Here is a 17,563-nt window from a genome sequence, read left to right on the forward strand (position 1 = left end):
TCGACTTCCTTTTTAAAAAAAAAAAAAAAAAATCAGAATACTAATATTTTGCAATTTGGTTATTTTGAAATGCATGATGTGGAAATGCTGGAATGAAATGCAATAAACCCTGAAAAATCACAGCTGAACAGAAGCTTCAACTTCTCATTGCTGCATTCTCAATGACCCATAAAGTGCAGGAGCTCAAAAAGCTACAAATTAAATACTTAAAAATGTAACATTTCTCCAACTGTTGCTGTGTTGACTCAAGGTGGCGCCCTCATAGCCTTCTTGTGCTAGCATCATTTTTTAAAGATGGAAATCAAGCAGGCTATATTTTGGATGAAAGCTAGTTGCACAGCAATTCCATGATGCAATCTTAGTCCTGACACCCTGCTCTAGGATCCTCTGCTAGTGTCAGGATAACATCTGTGAAATCGGCCTCCACTTTAAACGATTGCAAATAAAGTCAACATTGGAAGGCCAGTCAGTCAGTTGGTCTCATGTGACAAGTCATACCTGAAATTATACAAATAAGAACATACGTAAGCAAACACTGTGTAATCTCAGAGTAATCTACAGTGAACAACAGTACAGCACATACCACTGTGATACTCCTGCCTTGAGATCCAGCTGACTCAAGTCTATCTGAAGCTGAAACAGAATGCAGATTGAAATTTAGTAATGTAAAGATGGTCTGTAATGTCTGTGATCTTGTTATCTGACTCGTCACATGATGAATACCTTGCCAAGAAGCTCTTTTTCACGACTCATGAAGGAAACGCTGTTCTTGACAGACACTTCAAGATGTTTCTGCTTAGCTTCTTCATGTGACATGTCAAAATCAAATCTGTAGGAGCGAGTGAAAGATGGTGAACATTCGGCTCTCGGTGTCATCAGATAGTGATTTGATGAATGTTCCTACTAACCTCTCATTGAACTCAGGTTTGAGGCTTTTCTTCTTAACACTGGTCTTCCTTTTGGTGATCCGGTTCTTGTCCGGAAGTAGAATAAATGAGATGTACGTGTCTGGAGGATCCTTGGAGTAGGACGGCAAGTTCCTGTGCAAGAATAGAGAATTACGAAAGAAAAAAAACCTGAGGACCATAGCTAGTAATAAGGCTCTTTTTCAGCCTTAAAGATAAATTTTTGTCCTTTTTATGATTGTTAAATTATTTGATAATTATATATACTAGATAGCCTTAATGAAAACCCAGTCCAGCGCATTCAGTACCTCAGACTGGGCAGAAGGTTCACCTTCCAACAGGACAATGACCCTAAACACAGCAAGAGTGGCTTATAGACAACTCTGTGAATGTCCTTGTGTGGCCCAGCCAAAGCCTGGGATTGAACCCAATCAAATATTCCTGGAGAAACCTGAAAATGTGTGTCTGCCCCATCCAACCTGACAGAGCCTGAGAGGTGAAGAGGTGAGGAGAAGAATGGCAGACAATTGCTAAATGCTGATGTGCAAAGCTTGTCGCATCATACCCAAAAAGACTTGAGGCTATTAAGGTGCTTTAGCTAAGTAATGAGATAAGGGTTTGTATACTTATGCAATGTACTTATTTCAGTTTTTTATTTTTTATAAATTTACAAAGTTGTGACAGTTCTGTTTTTGCTTTGCCATTACGGTGTATGGAGTGTAGATTGATGTGGGAAAAAAGTAATTTAAAGCAGTTTAACATAAGGCTGCAACATAACAAAACGTGAAATAATACTTTCGCAAGGCACTGTATATCCAAGATATAGTAATTATATTCTATTATATAGCGACTGAAAGTGTCCAATAATTGGTTGATTACCAAAATAAAGTGAGTAGTTTTTAATGGTCACCTTTAGTAGCATTATTCATTGATCGGTCTTCTTTTTACTTGTATGACACCTACCTGCAGGCATAGACGGTAATGACCAGTCGGTTCTCCTCAGATGAACAGGCAACAGAGAGCTTCACCTGGGCCTTCCCGGTTGAATTGGGATCCTCACCTCTGTATTTACATCCATCCACACAAATAAACCAACACACATGTCAATGTCAGTTACTGATTGGTTCTGCCTATGAACACTAACACACTGTTACAAATGAAATACAGCTCCTCTTGAGCTCACCCTTGGACGGGCACACTTCTGTGTCGGAGCTCACAATTGGCTGCAGCAGCTGCGTCTCCAGTGGATATGACATGACTTGAATCCTCTGCATTGCTACATTGAGACAACTTGCTGTCTAGGAGCTTTTTAACAGACAAGATGTTTTTGTTTTATTTATACTACCAATAAAAATGTATGTCTTTGAAAGAAGCATTTTATGCTCACCAAGGCTGCATTTATTTGATCAAAAATGCAGTAAAAACAGTAATATTCTGAAATATTATTACAATTTAAAATGACTGTTTTCTATTTGAATATACTGCAAAGGGCAATTTATTCCTGTGACGACAAAGCAGAATTTTCAGCAGCTCTGATTGCAGTCTTCAGTGTTACATGAATCTTTAGAAATCATTAAAAAAAGCTGATCTCATGTTCAACAAACATTTCTCATTGTTAGCAATGTTGAAAACAGTTGTTCCACTTTTGTGGAAACCATGACAGATTTTTTTCATGATCCTTTTGTGAGTACAAAGTTTAAAAGAGCAGCATTATGTGGAATCTTTTGTCACATTATAAATGTCTTTACTGTCACATTTGATCAATTTAATGCATCCTTGCTGAAGAAAAGCATTAATTACTTAACATTAACAGTATTGTAGCAATTGTGTTTAATTCCATGTTGAATACAATACACTACATGACCAAAAGTATGTGCATGTTGGAACACGGCTGTCTGTATTAATAGACTTCATTCTGGCTGAATGTAAACATGTCCTGCTGTTCAGCACATGTTGAATATGTGTGTGGTTTCTAACCTTGAGTTCAGCTCTCAGCAGAATCTGACTTTCAGGCATGGCTCCATCCAGACTGAACCAGCGGTCCAGCACCAGATCCTTCTCATCCAGCAGCTCCCTCACAGGAAGCACAAGAGAGCCCAGAGCCTGACCCCAGCTGTGAGAGAGCTACAAACACACACCAAATTCATTTACATACACTCCAGTGCAGAAAACATTATGTAAATATCGTCCTTCTGACATAAATTCACTCCTTAAAATCAACATTTACTGTAAAAGTTTCTCACTTTGACTATAAGTGTATCTTCTGTTGGATTATGGATCAGGAAATGAAAAGCTTCATCCCACTGTGGAGAAGTCGAGCGACTGACAACCTTGCGGGGGAGACATGATTCCTTTGTGAGTCTTCAATCAGTACATCAGTATAAATTTGTCAGGATTTGAGGATCTTACTTTGGTTCGGTAGGATATATTTTTGAGGGACAATTCTGCTCCTGCTTTCGGCTCTTTCCCGCTCTTTTTTAACTGGAAACAACAGTACATTTTCAGTGCTAACTTATTCAGTTCATTGAAGCAAAGTCGATGCTAAATACAAGCTACTGCAAATTAAGCTGTGAAGAAATAATTCAAATATTTGAATGAAAATAAAATGAAACTCACAGGCAGACCATGTGCTCTCTCAACATACACAAAAAGCAGTGCAGCAGAAGGAACCGTTTTATTCAGGTAAGACTGACGATAGTTGTAATGTAGGATCTGAATGTAAAAATCACAAAATCAGTTGATATTATTGAATTCGGATGAACAATTAAAGCATATATAATAAAAGCACATTACCTGTTCAAGTCTGGTGGGATCTGAAACTTTAGGCACCCATTCCAACACAAGATGAAGTCGTCCAGACTTCACATCATTCAGAGTATACCACTGCAGCAGGACACAGGCATAAATAGGTGTGAACAAGCATACAACCAGATATAGAAAGTATAAAAATAAAAAAAAATTATTTGTAAAAACAGAGAGAGCCTCACCTGATCAGTAAACTGAGCACTGATGAGGTCCCCGAGACTCACTTTAACCCTGCAACCAGATAATAAATCAATGCAGGAACAATACTGACATTCATCAACAAAACTAAAGAACTGATTCTCGATTCACTATCCAAAACTTTGTAACACAATCTCAACTGCCACTTTGAAACGAATCAGAGATCACTAGCATGTTCTTAACACAAATGTACAGTACAATTTAATTGTACATTCGATACCCTTAAAGCTATTCGTCCTCAGACTGTAACTCACTACCTTCTTATACATTCAAACATATATTAGGCCTGAGCAAAACAGATATACAAATATGTATCTTTTAAAGAAATATTTTGACAATCAATCAAGTCAGCCTATAATATGAAGGGATATATTTTATGTGCTATGAGTTCAATAACATCACACAGGCTCTATTACATTTGATAAGTGTTTTTCTAAACCATTTAAATGATAAAGTCTCATAACCATGGCTCTGTCACACAAATTATAAAGTAAATGCTATTAGCTAGTGGCAACAGGTCTTCTTTTGAGTTTGCTGCTCATTATCATTAAATAATCCTTAAAAATGTATCATGGTTTCCATAAAAATATTAAGCAGCACATCTGTTTGCAACATTGATAATAAGAAGAAATGCTACTTGAGCATCATATTAACATTAGAATGATTTCTGTGACACTGAAGACTAGATTCGTGGCTGCTTAAAATTCATCACATAGGAATAACTTACATTTTAAAATATATTAAAATAAAATAAAAAATTAAATCATAAAATTCAAAATATTACTGTTTTATTAAGTTGTAATCAAATAAATACAGCCTTGGTGAGCATGAGACTTGTTTCAACAACACTAAAAAAATGTACCAACCCCAAACTTTTAAACAGAAGTGTAGGAGATTTTTAGCTTGATTTTTCCTTATTACTTAAGAATCAGTAAGCTACTATAATAAAACTTCAGCATCAAATTCTGAAAGTAGACGAGGAAGGTTGCCACCTCACCTGCCAAGGAAGTCGTCCTGATCAATGTCTTTATCATAAAGGTCAAACTCCACCTCCTGACCTGGCAACTGGGTCAAGATCACCTACAATACAAGCAGACAGGTATGCATAACTTGCAATGGGGACGTTTATTTTCCAGAGTCGAAAAGGAATGTTTGAATGAAGTGACTCTTAAAGCAGAAATCAGCTAGACGGAAGATGGAATCCTTGTGCCATATCCCTCCATGCTACACATGAAATAAATTAGCATGCATACCTCATAAAGTTCATTCCAGATGGGGTTGAGGTTCTCTTTGATGACCTGACTCTTGAATGCCAGTCCTCCCACTCGGATCTTCACATACGGGTCGCTCTTCCCCTTCACCATCCCGCCCATTAAATTGTCCTTAGCAATGAGACTCTGGGCTTCTACCAGGTGGATCCGCAGAACACCCTATATTGAACATGGGATAATTACATAGAATGATAACTTCAATCTTATATATTTTTTTACTGCTATCAGACGATTAATCGCGATTAACCAAGTTTATCGATTAAATAAAAGTTTTTGTTTACATAATATATGTGTGTGTATTCTGTATATTTATTATTTATATATAAATACACACACATGCATGTATATATTTCAGAAAAATATGTTATGTTTGTATATTAAATATATTATTATATCATATAAATTATATGAATATAAATGTAAATATTTTCAAAATATATACTGTATCTGTGTGTATTTATATATACATAATAAATACGCACAGTACACACACATACTGTATATTATGTAAACAAAATCTTTTATTTTGGATGCGATTCATCGTTTGACAGCACTAATGTTTTTCAAAAGACATCAAGATCTACACTTCTTTACAGGCTCACCTCAGATGCAAAATTGCTGTCTGGACTAGTATGCTCGGGACGTTTTGAAGTGGGAGTCACTTTTGATACCCCTGAAGACACTTCTGATTCAATATCTCCATCTCGGGGTAATGGAGTCACGGGTGTGGTAAGGATGGCTTCTTCATTCAGCCACAACACCTGAAACGTACAACTCCTACATTACGCGTCCTCAAGTTTTTAATAACCAAAATCAATCTATCTTATCTTACCCTCAGCATAGCTGTGATGTAGATACGGCTGGCCGGTCCGGACTTTTCTAGCTGAAACCACTGATCCATGCTGAGCTCAGCACTGGAGAGCAGACGGGACAAGGGGATAGACAAACTTCCCAGAGTCAAAGCCCTGTCATCATCCTTCACCTGGGACAGATGGAAGCAATTACAGTGAAGACATGTGGTTTACATGTATTTATACACAATGAAATGAGCACGTGAAATGATACTATTGCAGTTACATCACGAAAAGGGGTAAATTAGTAACACTCTAGATTTAATATTTTGCAATCATAGAGATTATACTGTACCTGGATGTCGATATCTTGTTTGCGTGGGTCCTGAATAAAAAATGTAAAGGCATCCTCCCATACTGGATTGTTAGTCCCATACACCATCTGGATTTTTAATTAATGAGAAAAAAAAATATATAAAAAAATAAAAATATATATATATATATGAAAGAGTGACTCCAAAAGGTATAAACATGCCATAAACTTTACTCATATTGTATAACAACGACATCATACCCTGCTCTCTTTGGTGGTATCCTGAACAGATATCTGCACCATGGGGCTGGGGTCCTTATTACCTTTCTTAAACTGAATAGAAACACATCCTACTGAATAACATCAACATTTTAAGCACTCTTCGAACAAAACAATAAATGCTGAAAGAAGGGCAACAGTGATGCAGAATACAAACTTACAGGTAGATCTTGTGCCCGGTCCAGATAAACAGTCAAAATAGCAGCAGAAGGAGGATCTGCTGTCTTACCATATATCGTAATGTTATTATTCCTCTCCAGCACCTATATTTGATACAAGGGTTCAGTCTGGAAATTAAAGGAGAATATCAAGAAATACACCGTTTTTATAGTTTGTCATGTAAGAGCTTACTTCGTTTAGGCGCTCTGCAGAGGGCAGCAGAGAGAGCCATTCTAGCTTGAGATGAACCTGACCGGATGGTGCATCCTTTAAAGTGTACCACTAAAACCACAGTGGAAAGCAATACATTACTATTATAAACAATACAAACTGCATAACTGAGAAACAGTTAGGGTGGTGAAATAAATATGTTTGCCACTGATTTAAAAGACATAATACAGAACAATAATAGAAAAGGTTTTTGGTGTAAGAAATCAACAAAAGAAAATAGAAAATCAACTACAAATTTTATATATACATATATATATATATATATATATATATATAGACTGTATAAGTGTGTGTGTGTGTATATATATATATACACACACACACACACATTTATATATGTGTGTGTGTATGTATAAACAAGAATTAGTCCACAAGATCTACCTCATCCAAAAGAACTGCTTTCTTTACAATACCTAAATCCAGCTTCATTCTAAAAAAAATGATGATTCACAGAAAATAGAGAAAGACAAAAATAAAAAAGCATTTTTTATATTAATAAATATTCATTTATATTTGGAATATATTTCTTTAACTCAACTTAACTATATACTGTATATATTTATTATTATATTTGTATAATTATTAATGATTATACTATGATATTATTATATTATTAATGAATTAATACCTCCCAAGAAAGTCATCCTGGTCAGGGTCTTTATCAAACACCTCCAGCTCCAGCTCCTGACCAGGTACTTCATGAACAATGACCTAATAATCACACAAACACACACAGTCACACAGAAATGCACATAAAATGTGACAAATGGCATTAAGCACATTGCTGACTTAGAACAAGAATGCTTCAAAACATCTTGAAGATTTGGAATCTTCAAGATTCAGAATGGATAATCTTGCAATTATCAGATGTTTCTCTGAGCTTGTGCTTTTGCTCTAAGCTCATCTGATCTCAGCACATGATAGTCACATACTGCACTATCACACTCTGTTTTTTTCTTGCTGTTGCCAGCAGTTACAAGAGTCACAACACAGTAAACACCTACATAGTGTTAGCTCAAAAAAACCACAGCTTCCCCTTCCTCAGAACTGTGACACTTTTTTTCAGCAACCACACTGATCACATGCTACCCAAACACATCTCTCTCTGACCTCGTACATCTCCCTCCATTGAGGATTAAGGTTGTTGTCCACGTGGTGGGAGGTGAAGGTCTGAGTGCCCACCCGTAGCACTGCATACGGGTCAGACTTCCCAGATATCACACCTTTCATGTAGTTATCCTTGGCAGCAAGGTTTTCTGCCTCCAGCAAGTGGATACGCACTATACCCTGTGGGAAAACACAAAACAAGGGTAAGCAGAGTGCAAGAGGCGTGCCTTAAAGGAATCGTTCACACAAAAACAAAATTTGCTGAATATTTATTTATTACTTCACATGCTCATGATTCTCTGCGGTCAATGTGTGCCGTCAGAATGAGAGTCCAAACAGCTGATAAAAACATCACAATAATCCACAAGTAATCCACATGACTCCAGTCCATCATTGAATGTCTTGTGAAGTGAAAAGCTGTGTTTGTAAGAAACAAATCCATAATTAAGACGTTTTAACTTTAAACTGTTGCGAGAAAACAATATTATGCAGGTATTTTAGCTTGAATTTAAAAACGTCTTAAGGATGAAGGTTTTTGCTTCACAAGACGTTAATTGATGGACTAGTCATGTTGATTACTTGTGGATTATTGTGTTGTTTTTATCAGCTGTTTAAACTCTCATTCTGACGGCACCCATTCACTGCAGAGGATCCATTGGTGAGCAAGTCATGTAATGCTAAATTTCTCCAAATCTGTTCTGATGAAGAAACAAACTCATCTACTCATCTCTCATTTTGGATGATCTGAGGATGAGTTTCAGCAATTTTAATTTCTGGTTGAACTATTCCTTTAATTAACATATGTAATTATGTAAATGAGAAGTTCAACATTATGAAGCAGCTACACTGGACAAGCATGCATGATGAAATTATGGAGTATTAAAGTACATTGGATGGATCTTGAATAGTTCAAATAAGGTTAACATAGTTAAATACTCCATTAAAGCACAGTGAAGTGTTACCCGTGGGAGAGGGGAACGCAGCTGTGCTAGGTGCAGATTGGCCACCAAAGGCACAGTGAGACGATTGGGGAGAACCAGGAAAGAGGCGATTGCATCCATTATCATAGTGTCCGACATGGCACTGAAAATGAATGCAAGGGGTTCGTACAGAGAAAATGGGACACAGAAGCACAAACAAAATACATTTAAACTATTTTAAAGCATGCTTCTGAGTGATTACAATGAGTTAAGCTATGATAAATATGAATGACTGCATGTTTCCCTGCTTTATTTGAATAGAGGGAAGCTCAGCAGACTTTGAATAATCAGACCAGTGCTCTACTGATTATTAATGAATGAAGCATATGAGAAGAGAGAGTTACAGTATTAAAAATTCCAGTGGAGTTGTGGTATATCTAAATCATAAAATCAAAAGAGAAAAATGATACAAAACAAATTCACTCACTTCAAACCAGGTATGTCTAACAAATTGGTCAACCCAGTCCAGTTGATGTCGAGTTTCTAAGATGGAGAGAAGCAGAAACAAAGACTGTGTAATAAAAGAGGGGGTTATTACGAAGCAATATAGTAATTAACATGGAAACAAGTGGTGTACTAACAGGTCTGCGAATGAAGAACATGGTGATGGCTCCAACGAGAGGAACATCTCCAATTAGCGGTTCCAAGATCACCCTCAATTTTCCATGGAGCTATAGAATAGGAGATACTGGTTTCAGTCAATAAGTCTTTTATCTATTCTCTTTAATGTGTCACATTGATCTCCTCCTTACCTGAATGCCTTTCACTCCAGCTTTACAGAAGTACTTCTTCACCTCAACGTTAATCTCCACATCTCCAGCATAACTGCAACACAGCCAAAAGGATTTAAATATGGCTATAAACCAAGGGTTCTCAACCTTTTTTGGTTAACAACCTATTTTTTGGTCTTAAATGTCTTGCAACCCCCCCAAGTAACAGAATTAAGACATATACTTTAAGATCACACTGACAAAAAAAGAAAAAAAAACATTTAAATATAAATAAAATCTAATATAATCTAATACAATAGTCTGTTTTTGTAAATATAATCCAAAATACTATATAAGAATATACTATGAACAAGACACAACCACAACTCCAAGTTTGCCAAGAAAGAGACCAATAACACTACCTGATATAAAGATCCAGTATCACCTGACGTTTATCATGCTCAGTGTAGGCCTTCACCCCAACTACCTTCATAGCCTGTTAAAAAATAATTGTCTTAGTCAGTAGCCAACATTTTCAAGATATAGCTCTGATAAGCATAAACTGAGAATCATATTCAAATATGAGAAACATATGCAAAGAACTCAGTCTTTTATCAGAGGTACATCTCCAGCATAACTGCAACACAGCCAAAAGGATTTAAATATGGCTATAAACCAAGGGTTCTCAACCTTTTTTGGTTAACAACCTATTTTTTTGGTCTTAAATGTCTTGCAACCCCCCAAGTAACAGAATTAAGACATATACTTTAAGATCACACTGACAAAAAAAGAAAAAAAAAACATTTAAATATAAATAAAATCTAATATAATCTAATACAATAGTCTGTTTTTGTAAATATAATCCAAAATACTATATAAGAATATACTATGAACAAGACACAACCACAACTCCAAGTTTGCCAAGAAAGAGACCAATAACACTACCTGATATAAAGATCCAGTATCACCTGACGTTTATCATGCTCAGTGTAGGCCTTCACCCCAACTACCTTCATAGCCTGTTAAAAAATAATTGTCTTAGTCAGTAGCCAACATTTTCAAGATATAGCTCTGATAAGCATAAACTGAGAATCAAATTCAAATATGAGAAACATATGCAAAGAACTCAGTCTTTTATCAGAGGTAGATTTGTATACCCTGTCGCCCAGGTCAACTTTGGTGAAGCTGAGAGTTTGCAGATGAGCGCTGGCGGCTCGGATTGAAGGGGCAATAGTCTCCACCAGCAGCTTCTCCAGATACTGTCCAATAAATGGCCAGGCCTGCTGCAATATCTGTGAGCCGGGATAGTTATGAACAATAAGAAATGGTAGAAACTCATGAAGATGACAATATCAAGTCAATGAAGAGATTTTTTCTTCCGAGTATATAATATAAATATTTAATTGGATATAATGTACTCTTTGAGATACACAAACATTAGAGCATTATGTTTTGAAATGAATGCATGCAAAAGGAGTCTAATTTGTCAGTCAAACCTCCTGAGAGATACTCTAAAACTCCTTTTTAGATTGAGCATTAATAAGAAATACTGATTGATTTTCTGTACACTGATGCAACAACTTAAATCCGTGCTGTTTAGTTTAACACCAAAATCATGATTAAATACAATTACAAAACCTGCATCATAACATATTCACTTACTGGGTGTTTGCAAATGTCATCAGAAAGAGCAGTGTGTGTAGTGAGCTTTGAAGCATATCCCACAATCCACCCTCCCTATTCTCACTGTCTAAACACAAGTTTGTTTGAGGCAAACCCTTGAAGCCTGCATGCTAACAACAAGCCTTGTGTGCAAGAAAACTCAAGAACAATCTGTGAAGTGTCTGGCCTGCTACTCTGAGAAGCTCTTATATGAAAATAGACTAATGAAATCTCAAAGCCAGTATTACATTTTTGTGCTTTAAAAGGAGAAATAATGAAAGAATCCGGAAGATCATGTGGCAGTCAGTCTGAAGACTTTCACAAGGCAATATTCTTCCTGATAAGCTCTCAAAATCTGTGTGGTTTGTGTGGCCATTTAAAAGTCTGTGAAATAAGCAAATGTTTCTACAATGTAGTCTGTGGGTCCTTTATTCCAAAATAAGGTCTATTACGCCAATGACAAGTTAATAAACATTATGCAAAGACTGGAGTGCTGCCAAACCGTTCAACGATTTATCTTCAGGGACTGAATTTGAAAACATACACGCTTGTGCCCTCAGGAGCACGAAGCAGAAACAATGAGAACAGCAGCTGCGGTCACGTGTGCATTTGTGTATTTGAATAAAGAGTTTAATACCTTGTTCATCCACTCAACCTTTTCCACGTCAGGAAAGTTCACCTATGGCAAACAAAGAGTACACTTTGACTTCCGATGTCAACACATATAACAGAATGGTTTTACATGCAGTATGCAAGGAGACCTCTTATATTGTACTAAATAAACACTGTGAAGGTCAGAGCTGTTCTTAACAAAACACCAGCATTTTCCTGTGAAAACACCAGCTGTGCAGACACAGGAATACACAGTTTTGCCAGTTCTTGAAAACACTGTCATTCTTGCACAAGAATACTTGTAAATGTTTAACAAAATGTACTCCATTAAATAGTATGGCAATAGTAGACCGTAATAGTTGGAAGAAAGAATCATAAAAGTATGACTAAAAACAAATATGCAGTGGCAAAGGAACCTTAATTAAAGGTCAGTTCTGATTTCAGTGTAGATGTTTACTATAAATAAATAACTAAATAAAACATTACAATTGAATTAAATTACAAATGATAAAGTTAACAAATAACAAGGTAATTACATTAAATGAAATATAACTTGACCCTCTACATACACGATTCCCAACTATATATTTTAATCTAAGACACCAGACAAAGGTATATTTCTGCAGCAGTGCTCTTTAAAGTTTAAACACATCATTTGTAACAGGATGTGGGTAGGTTTATACAAAACACATCAGTTAAAAAAGCCACTATGTACATGTGAGGTACGTGAGGAAAGTGGCACAACAGTTTCTCTGACCACAGGTCATACCTTTCCAAACAATTTTCAACTTCTTCATGTTTTCCCATCACCCCCTCACCAAATTCTTGCTGCAAATGGTTCATTTTGCCATTTAGCTGCTGGTGACTCAGTCCCATGAGGTTGGATACTTCAATGTCCAAATATAGCAAGGGCTGGACTGACTTTGGAATGTATTGAAGTTAATGAGGGACGGGGGATGAAAGGAGGGAGGTAAGGAGAACATAAATATGAACTCTGTCAGGGAGTGTGCTGGATGCTTATGAAAGGGAGAAAACTGTCAACTTTGATTGGCAGAGTTGGCTGAAAGAAGCTCTCGCTATGACGATGAAGCAATACAGGGGCATGAACACGCATTCTGACTACAGATAATGTCGTAATATATTATAAATATAGTACCGAAACTATAGTTCCATGTTAACAAAATGAAAGAAACCATCTGTATGTAAAATCAATGATAGTGAAGCATCTCACTGGTTACAAAACAGCTTTTTTTTATTTAACTTACAGTCAGAATAACTACTTTATAGTTCATTTTTTAGTAATTACTGCTATGAACTGGAATACACATTAGCGCCTAATAAACACGTACCAGTATCTATTCTACTACTGCTAGAAAAACTAATATGGTACCATCAACTATTTGAATATTACCAAATAAAAAGTAAGGACGGGTAGTCAGTTACTTGTAAAACTGAAATACTAGGCAGAATCAAAGAGTTGATATCTGAGCTACAGTCCCCATAAAATTCAATGGAAAAAGCAATTGGCTACCAGTCACAAACGTAATATTAGTATTTTTTTATTGGGATAGTGACTAGTAGCAAGTATAGGTACTAGTTAGTTTGTAATGAACACGTTTCAGTGAACTTAAATCTTCCTTGAATGCATACTAGTGAGTAGTAAAAAGTAGTTAGCTGAACTACAGATCACCAGAAACTACAATGGTAAACGCAATTTGTTACCAGTCACAAATGGAATATTTACTTGTTATTGGGATAGTAACTAGTAGCAGGTATGGGTACCGGTTTGTAATCAATGCATATTTCTCAGTAGTCAGAAGTGAATGGTTGATATCTAAACTACAGGTCTGCGTAAATTTCAATGGTAAATGCAATTGGTTACCAATTACAAATGGAATATTTACTTGTTAATGGGATAGTGACTAGCAATGTAACTAATAGTTGTAGTGACTAACCTAATAGATAAGTCACTTTTGGAATAAGTACTAGCATGATGAAGGAAACGGGTCAATACTGGATTCATTTCTAGTAATTACAAAAACATAAGTACTGTAACATAAAAATAGATGTTATTTTAAAGGAATGTAGAACACTGAGTGTGTAATAGCGTGTGTAATTATGATGCGTATGATGTGTAATTAATAGCTACTAACAGGTTGGACTGCAAGAGTAGGTGATTAAATATTTAAAATCATATCAGTAAATAACTACAACATGAAATCAAGCTGTCACTGCCACGAAAGCACCTAAATATACACTTTTTACGCTTATTGTAAACAAAAATACCAGCGAAAAGCGCTAAGAAATCCTGCATGTCTATCTGCTCGAAGATTTCATGTGCTGATGGCTGCGGTGCTGAACTGTTGGCTACTAGAATGATGCCATGTATGGTATAAAGTCCCTTACCCATGCCGGCAATTCCCGTTTACTTCTAAACACCCGTGTAGTGGTGACATCCTGCTCATTTTCTAAAAAATACATTGCGCTTTGCAGTCGCGCATTTTTTCCATCGCGACTATGTTTCCATCCCATATAAACCACGAGACCGAGCAAAACTAAACTGATACTGAATCCGAAATATCCAGCCAGGTAGACCGGCAATAAGGCACCGACGCACTTTCCAAAGGACCAGAGAACGGACACGGCGTGTTTTCCAGCGGAATCGTGAGGCAGGGCCGAGTCCGCAACCTCCGGAGCGGCACCCGCGCTCGGCCCTGCATCCTCAGATGACATCGGCTCTTTCTGCATCAAATCCCGTCTTCAGTGAGCGGTTCCGCGCTAGACACTAGAAACCCACTCAATACCGCTCGAAACGAAGAGGTGCTGTACACATACGATTAAACAAGAACAAAAAATGACTCATAATTCGCTCACTCTACGAAAACAGCACGTCTGTCTGTTCCTTTGCAGCGGAAAGTTGGGCATTTCTAGTTTGCTTATAAGATGGGCGTGTAGGGGCGTGTTTTGAAGGCTTCAGCCCTTCTAGATTCTTGTTAAAACCACAGAGAACCTTAAAACGTCTGGGTGTGGGATCATGCACATTTTCGCGGTCTTTCTAAAGAACTCACCCATCATTTACCAGTCACTGAACCCCGTTATGTTACGCTCTGAGCGACAGAAAAGGCTGAACGAGAAAACAGTAATTTTGAAGTTAAGATGCAGTGCACCAATATAATTTTAGCCTCCAGCACACATTTAAGCTGTCGCATAGGCGTTTACATACAACCAATGTGGTGTAATTTTCTACACGCTAAGCAAAACACTAATGATGCAGAAAATGCATTTTAATGACTGAGGAAAGCTAATGCAAACGAACATTTGTCCATTAACTACAACTAAATTATGGACTACTGGCTAACCTGCACACTGCAGTCAAAACACTGAAGGCAAACTACTCATCGCCTAGAAACTGGCTCAAGTCATGGTTATGTTGCCGTGCAGATTAAATCGGCATCGTTTATGCACCGGTGTTCGATAGTTTACAACCAATGCAGCATTTACTATCACACGCGACAATTTGGTCAAGGTCTTGAAACATTGACAAATTACCAGCCCTTAATACAGCAGTGACCACCCTGCGGTTACATTTCTAAAAGCATTACTATATGCAATTAAAAAAAGTCACTAAACTTCAGTTTTCATGTTAATAACTGCTGTCCAGTTTTTGATTTCTGCAAATTTAGTCCCTCAGCGGTTAAACTACACTATATAAACGTTGCACGGGTTTTGTCACAGATCACCTAACAAAACATGGCAGGGAACTACAATTATGGACAAGTTTAATGTTATAGCATGCTATAAGAGTCCATAGTCTAGAAGGCAATAACGGATTTAAAAGCTAAATTAGATCAGATTAAAAATTAAATTAAAATATGTTCTAGCACAAGGGAAAAGCCACATGCACAAATTAAATACACCAAGGCTGGAATTAAAGCCTTCTAGATGCATTGTGCCTTCCAACACTACTGGCTCCTGCAATACTTTAGTAAGATCTTAGAACTTTACACGGCTCTGATAAAACCCAATAACTTCATACAAGAGAAAACAGCCAAAATTACTTTTTAAACCAAAAGATTTATTGAAGACAACAAACTCGCTGAGCTGACAGATTTGAGGAATGTCCAAAACAGTTCACATGGTCATCAAGACCAGAATGCTTCTGCAGAACCAGGTGATGGAAAACCAAATCCTCATTCAGAAGAAAGCAGGCCTTGTAGATGGTGGATGAGTGGAGCTTCAGTTGGGCTTTCAGCAGACTCTTGCCGAGATTAAAGTGGAGGAGCACTCTCAGCTTCAGCAAACAGGGTCCAGTTTACTTTGACCTCTGCCTCATCTTTCTCCTTTTACGCTTCAGCCTAAAAAAAAAAATTAAAAAAAATGGATTCAATCACTTCATGCCCATTCCAAAGGTAAAGAACGTAAGACGCCGTTTATATAGTTACAAATTTACCTGCGCATGCGCTTCTTTCGCCACTGCAAGAGGAGTAAAACCATTAATAAACTGGGGTTAGGCAGTTAAAAACAAACATTGCAACTCATTAAACACATGCGCATTCGCAACTGGCACCATTGGCTGTATTTTCACTATGCAGCATGGCCGTTCGGGCGGAATAGTTATAAGAACGAAAAAAGAAGCGATAAAGAAGATTAACGTTAATAAACCACCATTTTATCAACGTAAATAAGTCAATAAAAAAAAAAAAAACAATATACAACGACTGCAAGCTCAATCTGGCAACAATATTCCCTGCGACGAAGCGTGTTAGCAGGGTAACGTAGCACAGTAGGCCCGAGTATAACACTACAAAATACAACACTAAATCTCTCAGTGACTTTATTCCACATGGTTAAAAATAAGCTTACAGTAAAATATTCAGTTAAAAAGCATCAGTGTTATAGTGTAATTCACACTATATTACCCACCAAGATGCTAGCAAGACTAGCCAGATGACGACACTCGATTTCATTTGTATATGAAAAATGTACTTACCTTCGCTCTCATGATGAGAAGATGGTTCTGTGAATAAACAAATAATGTTAGAGTTAACGATGGATGGTGTGTAAATGTCTTGGATTGCTATGGATTGTACGAGATGTTAACACAATGTCAGCGGACGCCATCTCCTCACCTCGTCAAGCGATAGCAACGACTCCAAGAGGACGTCATGCGGGGGACGGGCTCTTATATACTCCTCGGTTCGGTTGCGTCATTTTTCAGCGACTACAAAAAGAAACGCGTGCTACACCCCGGCTACACCGGTCAATAATTTTCCATTTTCATCAAATTTATACAGTGGTCAAGAATCTTGACAATGTGACTGATTTTTTGCAGTTATTTATGTGACGCTTAAGCAGTGTTTACGGTACGAGGTCTGAAATAAAAAGTACAATTCAATTAAAATGTAATTATTTTAAATATAGGCCTATAATTAATTATACACGATTATTAGTTATGTATCAATTTATAATTAATAAAATGGGTTTATTTGGTTTCAGAACTTATGGGGTGTGTTTTACGTTACGTACGGTTTTTGACCCAC

General features: G+C 36.9%; 1 protein-coding gene and 1 long non-coding RNA gene across 2 annotated transcripts; both read right to left on the minus strand.

The window, feature by feature from the left end:
- Positions 1-8: 8 nt before the first annotated feature.
- On the minus strand, positions 9-14,940 carry LOC107673110 (extended synaptotagmin-1-like). The gene is made up of 31 exons (XM_016466583.1): positions 14,430-14,940; positions 12,049-12,090; positions 10,907-11,041; positions 10,695-10,768; positions 9,792-9,864; positions 9,621-9,710; positions 9,467-9,522; positions 9,022-9,142; positions 8,063-8,239; positions 7,581-7,663; positions 7,334-7,382; positions 6,914-7,003; positions 6,724-6,825; positions 6,545-6,616; positions 6,326-6,412; positions 6,012-6,161; positions 5,782-5,940; positions 5,162-5,338; positions 4,906-4,988; positions 3,893-3,941; positions 3,699-3,788; positions 3,522-3,617; positions 3,315-3,386; positions 3,149-3,235; positions 2,883-3,029; positions 2,089-2,210; positions 1,869-1,967; positions 909-1,040; positions 724-829; positions 584-633; positions 9-498 (listed from the first exon to the last, which is right to left on the minus strand). The coding sequence occupies exons 1-31, from the start codon at positions 14,769-14,771 to the stop codon at positions 471-473; spliced, it is 3,240 nt and encodes a 1,079-aa protein (XP_016322069.1). The 5' UTR covers positions 14,772-14,940; the 3' UTR covers positions 9-470.
- Positions 14,941-16,091: 1,151 nt separating this feature from the next.
- Positions 16,092-17,212, minus strand: LOC107673063 (uncharacterized). The gene is made up of 4 exons (XR_001632370.1): positions 17,153-17,212; positions 17,014-17,040; positions 16,474-16,496; positions 16,092-16,378 (listed from the first exon to the last, which is right to left on the minus strand). It is a non-coding gene; the product is annotated as an uncharacterized LOC107673063 (long non-coding RNA).
- Positions 17,213-17,563: the final 351 nt, after the last annotated feature.

The sequence above is a fragment of the Sinocyclocheilus anshuiensis genome, unplaced genomic scaffold (assembly GCF_001515605.1).
Source record: "Sinocyclocheilus anshuiensis isolate Anshui unplaced genomic scaffold, SAMN03320099.WGS_v1.1 scaffold364, whole genome shotgun sequence".
Classification (NCBI taxonomy): Eukaryota; Metazoa; Chordata; class Actinopteri; order Cypriniformes; family Cyprinidae; genus Sinocyclocheilus; species Sinocyclocheilus anshuiensis.

Bases quoted from the DNA above. Each gene is read 5' to 3' on its own strand.
- LOC107673110 (XM_016466583.1), bottom strand. From the start codon at position 14,771: ATGCAGAAAGAGCCGATGTCATCTGAGGATGCAGGGCCGAGCGCGGGT. The intron at 3,942-4,905 runs GTGAGGTGGCAA...ATCTGGTTGCAG, and splicing joins CAGGACGACTTCCTTGGCAG to GGTTAAAGTGAGTCTCGGGG. The intron at 3,618-3,698 runs GTAATGTGCTTT...TTTTACATTCAG, and splicing joins ATCCCACCAGACTTGAACAG to ATCCTACATTACAACTATCG.